General features: G+C 32.5%; 1 protein-coding gene across 1 annotated transcript; it reads left to right on the forward strand.

Annotated features, from left to right (window-relative positions):
- Positions 1-449: 449 nt before the first annotated feature.
- On the forward strand, positions 450-1,253 carry LOC127261784 (mitochondrial import receptor subunit TOM9-2-like). The gene has a single exon (XM_051290184.1). It carries the CDS (start codon positions 505-507, stop codon positions 796-798), a length of 294 nt encoding a protein of 97 aa, XP_051146141.1. The 5' UTR covers positions 450-504; the 3' UTR covers positions 799-1,253.
- Positions 1,254-5,860: the final 4,607 nt, after the last annotated feature.

Raw genomic sequence — 5,860 nt, forward strand, 5'->3', positions numbered from 1 at the left:
CAAAACAACATATATCTTGCACATATTTTATATAGATGATTTGACTGTGCACCGTAATATGTGGCCAAACTTTTGGAGAATTAGACCCTTAAATATATTTTTGTTAAATAATTTAAATCTTTTTATATAAAAATGTGCTATATATATCATGGTGAAAATTCATACAAACTAATAAATAAAATAAATCAAAATTTGCCTAAATAAAATTTCAAAATCCGCATGTGTCTACGCATTTTTTAAATTAAAATAAAATACCGACAAACTCCTAATTGAATACAATTTCCTTAGTTTGAATGGGCAATTCCCGGTTTGAAAATGTAGGAATCGAAGCGGAGGCATGTAAAAAAACCGGTTTGGGTTTCGATTCGGTGTCTGAACCGGAACTACCGGTTTGAAAGAATCGGCGGTTCGCTAAGCCGACGTTTTTACTTTTATAAAAAACAATTTATATTATTTCTTTCAGCGAAAACCCTAGCAGAACCCCAATCTACACTCCAGGCCAAGATGTCTTCCAAAAGAGGCGGAGCATCGCCGGCGGCGGACGCCGGAATCCTCTCCCGCGTTTCCTCCTCCTTTTCTCAGTCCCCAATCGTCTACCGTGGCAAGAAAGCGGCTTCCGACACCGCCTTCGTTGCAAAGAAACTCCTCAAGAGCACCGGAAAGGCCGCCTGGATCGCCGGAACCACCTTCCTCATCCTTGTCGTCCCTCTGATTATAGAAATGGACCGCGAGCAGCAGCTCAACGAGCTTGAGATGCAGCAGGCTAGCCTGCTTGGCGGCACCCCTGCCCCCAAGTAATTTTTCCTCTTAATTAAATCCGCCATCGTCGGTCAATTCTAGATTGATTTGAGGAACAGTCTGTTGCCTTTCCCTTTCAATACATTTATATTGTTACGAGTTTGAGCTATTGGTACCCTCTTGGCCGAATTGCTGAAGCGAAACTTTAGTAGAATTCAATTTGAATGTTTTGATTGTTCTAGCGTCGGAAATTTGGTTCTATGTGCTCTCTGATCGTTTTCTTCTCGCGCGATTCTGAAGTAGCGCGGGAAATGTTTCTTTAAATTTCTTTGATGTATTACCCTTCTGAAGATTTGATAATAAAGGTTAATATCTGATCAGCCTGCCATTAGATTGCTACACATTGCTCCCTTTAGCTTTCTCCATGGCTGTTTGATGGTACACAGATTATTGAAATAATGTTTTGGTTTAGTTATGCTAGTTTATATACGAACTATCTTTTGTTTCCCTCTTAATTGTTTGATTTTAGCTTTGAAGGCTCTTCGTGGTGAAAGCCATTTTCATGTGTCGATTATAGCAGATATTTTGAATTGAGGGCTTTATTATAATAGTGATAGTGTAATTGTGGTGTCATTGTTATGCCTTTGGATTCGTTTAGTATTTGCACCTCTCGAACTTGATATGAAATTCAATTTCTATTCTCTTTCTGCTTGAATCTTGATCATCTGTAACCTACTTGTGCCATTTTCACAATGCCATCTACCGCTCTGCTATCATTGTGTGTTTTCATATGTGAAATTATCGCCGATCTTTTGTATTGGGGGCCTTATTATAATAGTGATAGTGTAATTTTGGTGTCATTCTTATGTCTTTAGCTTCATTTAATATTTGCACCTCTTGAACTTGATATGAAATTCGAGTTCCATTCTCTTTGTGCTTGAATCTTGATCATCTGGAACCTGGCCATGCAATTTTCACCACACATCTATTACTTTGATATCATTGTATGTCTTCATATGGAAAATTATCGCAGGTCTTTTGAATTGGGGGCCTTATTATTTATAATAGTGATAGGGGAATTGTGGTGTCAATCTTATGCCTTTAGCTTCATTTAATGTTTGCACCTCTTGAACTTGATATGAAATTTGAGTTCCATTCACTTTGTGCTGAATCTTGATCATCCGTAACCTGCTTATGCAATTTCCATAATACCATCTACTGCTTTGCTATCATTGTATGTTGAGCCTGCACTCACATGTTTGGTTATTGGTTCTTGGTTTGTAAAACTGTTGTTGTTAGTGCTGCATACATAGATGAAGTAATGATGATGATTGATGCTCAATATGATTAGGTTCTTTCTTACTAACTAAAAAGGATTTTGTGTTTTGAATGGATAAATAGTTTGTGCTAAATTGCATAGCATGATTTGTCAGTGGGGCTGTGGATAGATGGCAACTTTAAATGGATGATGATGATTTCTGTTCAATATGATTAGTTTCTTTCTTACTAACTAAAAAATATAATGTGCTTTGAATGGATATGTAGTTTGTGCTAAATTGCATAATAATTTAATGATTAGTTAGTGGCTGTGTAAAAAGTATTTGGTTTAACCATAGCGAGTTCTAATATCTTACCATAATAATATCCAAAAGGTTCTGTTAAGGCCCGGTTTGCATCTTAGTACGTAGTATTGGAAGTGTAAACTCCTGCAACTGGAAGTTTGTTAAATACCTTTACGAATCATAACCTCGTGCGTGCTTAATGTGTACGCTTGTAAGGGTTCGTTTGAGATTGATGCTTGATATGATTAGGTTCTTTACTAACAAAAAAACGATGATGTGTTTTTAGTCGATAGATAGTTTGTGCTAAATTGCATAGTAAGTTTTTTTTATTAGTCTCTGGATGCGTAAAAAGCATTAGACTATTAGATTATACCCACAGAGAGTTTGAAAATCTTAGCATAACCACTATCAAAAGCTTGTGTTAAGACACACTTTATATCTTACTATGTGATCGAACTTATTTCTTCAGCACTATGTAGTGTGGTTCGTCGGAAGATTATACTCGTTTGCTCGTAAGTTTAATTTTTACCTTTGGGAATCTCATCCGTAATGTGTGTGCTTGAAAGGGTTCTCTTGAGATTTTGGTGTTTCGCGAACATGTCTGTTTTTTTTTTTATTGAAAAGGAGCTTAATAGGCATGTCTGAAGTAAACATTGGATGTTCATTCGTTCCTTCTCGGTTATCTACTTACATAATTCCGATTTTTATGTAAGATTTTGAGTTTTTCGCCTTTTCAACCTCAACAAGTTGCTACATTGTAGCATATATACTCGGGTCACCCTATCATTAAGTTAGGTGTGTTTGTTACTCCTGAAGGACTTGGGTTGCGGAGATACATTCTTTATTAGGGGTGTCCATTCGTGTTTTTGGGCTCTTCTTGATTAGGGGTGTGGCATTTTATATAGTCGTATTCGTGTTGTGTTAAGCTATTGTTATTTCAAAAAAAATTGCCAACTCGAACACAATCGGAATCCAATTTTCAATATGATATTTAAACCCGAATATGACATGAATTATTTTGTGTCTCATTCACGTCAATTTGGTTTTATTTCGGGTCACCTCGTAACACAAGCGAACCCCATCAACCCAAATATGAAATAGATCCGAAAGTACGAAAAAAAAAAAAAAATTGTTTGTAATAAATAATTTTATTATCTTATTTTAACAAATAATAATTAAATTTAATACTATTTTTCTACTCATTATATTACTTTGTATCAATTCTTTAATAAATTTTACTATATAATACTACATTCAATTTACTTTTAACTCAGCTGTATTTTTATATAAAAAATATATTATTATTTCTTAGTCTTTTATATCCAAACAAAATAACATAATTAACCCGGCGTTATAAATTAAAAAATATATATATATATATCACCAAGAAAAAGATGGAGATGAAAAAGAATATGACAATAGACAAGGAAATGGATACCATAAGTTTTAGTTCATATTTCTTTATTACAAAATTTAAATAACAATCTAATATTATATAAAAATTTTAATATTTTTATTAATATAATTTAATTTGAAATTAAGTAAAATTAATACTTATTATTATAAAATTAGATCGGGATCGGATCAATCATCTGATTTTTATATTTTAAGTTATTAAGTCAACTAAATATCCGAGATAATCCAATCCAATCTAATTTATTTTATTTTATTTTTTTCATTTCGAGAGTGCGGATCAATTTCTTAAAAAGCCAAAATATGCAAACTCAAGCCCGGAATTTTTTAGATAATCCAAAATACCAAACTCAAGCATAGAAATTTTCAAATTAAACAGATTCGTATCTTGAAAGCAGGTGTGTTCAATTTCAATACCCTTACTCATTAAGCAAATTTAGTATGAGAAGCAAGTGTTGATGAAGAAACTACGAGGGTTTTTGTTTGGTGAGATTGTTGAAAAAAAAATAAGAAAAAAGCCTATTTGTTTAAAGAGTCAAATATACACTTTTATATATAAATATTTTAAATTTTTTATTATTAATAATTTTTATAAAAATCACCGTTAAACACAGTTTTTAACATTAACTTTTAGTGTTTTTATTTTTATTTTTATTTTTAATTTCAATATTTTTGTTAAATAAAAATATTTCTATTTATTTATTTTGACACATGGACAAACTTTTTTCAACTATACTCTCTTGTCAAAATACTAGCAAAAGATTTTTTCTTGTTACAGACTGGTACATAGACAACAACTACATATTATAGACATATGTATGATTAAAGTGAGTCAAAATGTTGGCAAATTTACGGAGAAATATCCCATACCATTTTGGTACAATGAGTGAGTCTGCTTAACTAGCTTGATACAACATTGTGTATTACAATACACATTTGAGAGAGTGATTTTAGAGAGATAATTATTCGAGCTCTCAACTTTGTGACACTCATTCTTCATGTTATGAATTTGTTTCTATCATTCAAACTCGCGGGAGGAGTTATCGGAGAAAAGGATTTATGGGGATTCAATTGAAGTTGGCAACAAGCTCTTGAATTGCATTACTTTCGGCTAGTGGAAGACTGTTGATGTTGTTAAGATCTAATAACGACCAGCTATATGTACAGTGTTTGGTTTTAAATGCTATAATCAATATAGATTGTAGTGAATTTAGTCTTAGATTGATATCAGTGAACTTATTCTTAGATTGATATCCTCAAAATGTAAGTTGATTATAGTCGAATTTGGTCAATAAATTATTGTATAATTTATTGCTTTGGTGCGTTGACACTGTATTGCCATTACTACGAGTTTATCACGATATAACTGTCTTATTTTTTCAAATTTGGTTCATTACATTGTTGTCATTTGTTGTCATTTGACTCGGGAAATTAGCCACTCGAATAATTTTTCTACAATTTTTCTTTTAAAAAAATGTTATATTTATATGTAAATTATTATTCTCACAATCTATTTAGTCACAAGCGGGGTTACTATCAAATCCTTGGGTTTGTTTGCCAAATAATTTTTTTTAGGTAAACTATTTTATTAATCTCATAATTGGACCTCCTCAAACTAGTCCATAAGTGAAATTTTTTTGCTGTTTTAGTTCTTCGGCGCCGGAGACGCTCCCGTGGCTCGCCGGAGGCTACGTGTCCGCCAAGTTAGCGACACCCGGAAAACACGTAGATTTTATTATTATTTTTTTTCATTTTTTAAATAAATTTTATTTGTTTTTTTAATTTTTTTTTATTTGCTCCAATTGAAAAAAAAATTAAAAAAAATGTGTCCACCGGGTGTCGCTGACCTGGCGGGACACCGGGCGGACACGTGGCTTCCGACGAGCCACACAGGCGTCTCCGGCGCTAGAGAACTAAAACCACAAAAATTTCACTTATAAGACTAGTTTGCGACATATTCCACTTACAAGACTAAAATGATAAGGAGGTCTAGTTACGGGACTAAAAAAACAATTTATTTATTTATTTATTTTTTTTACTTGATTCTCAAAATATGTATAATAAATATTCTATGATTTCGTAAGAAGTTAATATTTAATATAAAATATTATTATTCTTAATTATCAATATGATTATCTATAACTCAA

This window comes from Andrographis paniculata, unplaced genomic scaffold (genome assembly GCF_009805555.1).
Source record: "Andrographis paniculata isolate CXL003 unplaced genomic scaffold, ASM980555v1 Contig64END, whole genome shotgun sequence".
In the NCBI taxonomy this organism is placed as follows: domain Eukaryota; kingdom Viridiplantae; phylum Streptophyta; class Magnoliopsida; order Lamiales; family Acanthaceae; genus Andrographis; species Andrographis paniculata.

Excerpts from the sequence above, each read along its gene's own strand:
- LOC127261784 (XM_051290184.1), top strand. The coding sequence starts at position 505 with ATGTCTTCCAAAAGAGGCGGAGCATCGCCGGCGGCGGACGCCGGAATC.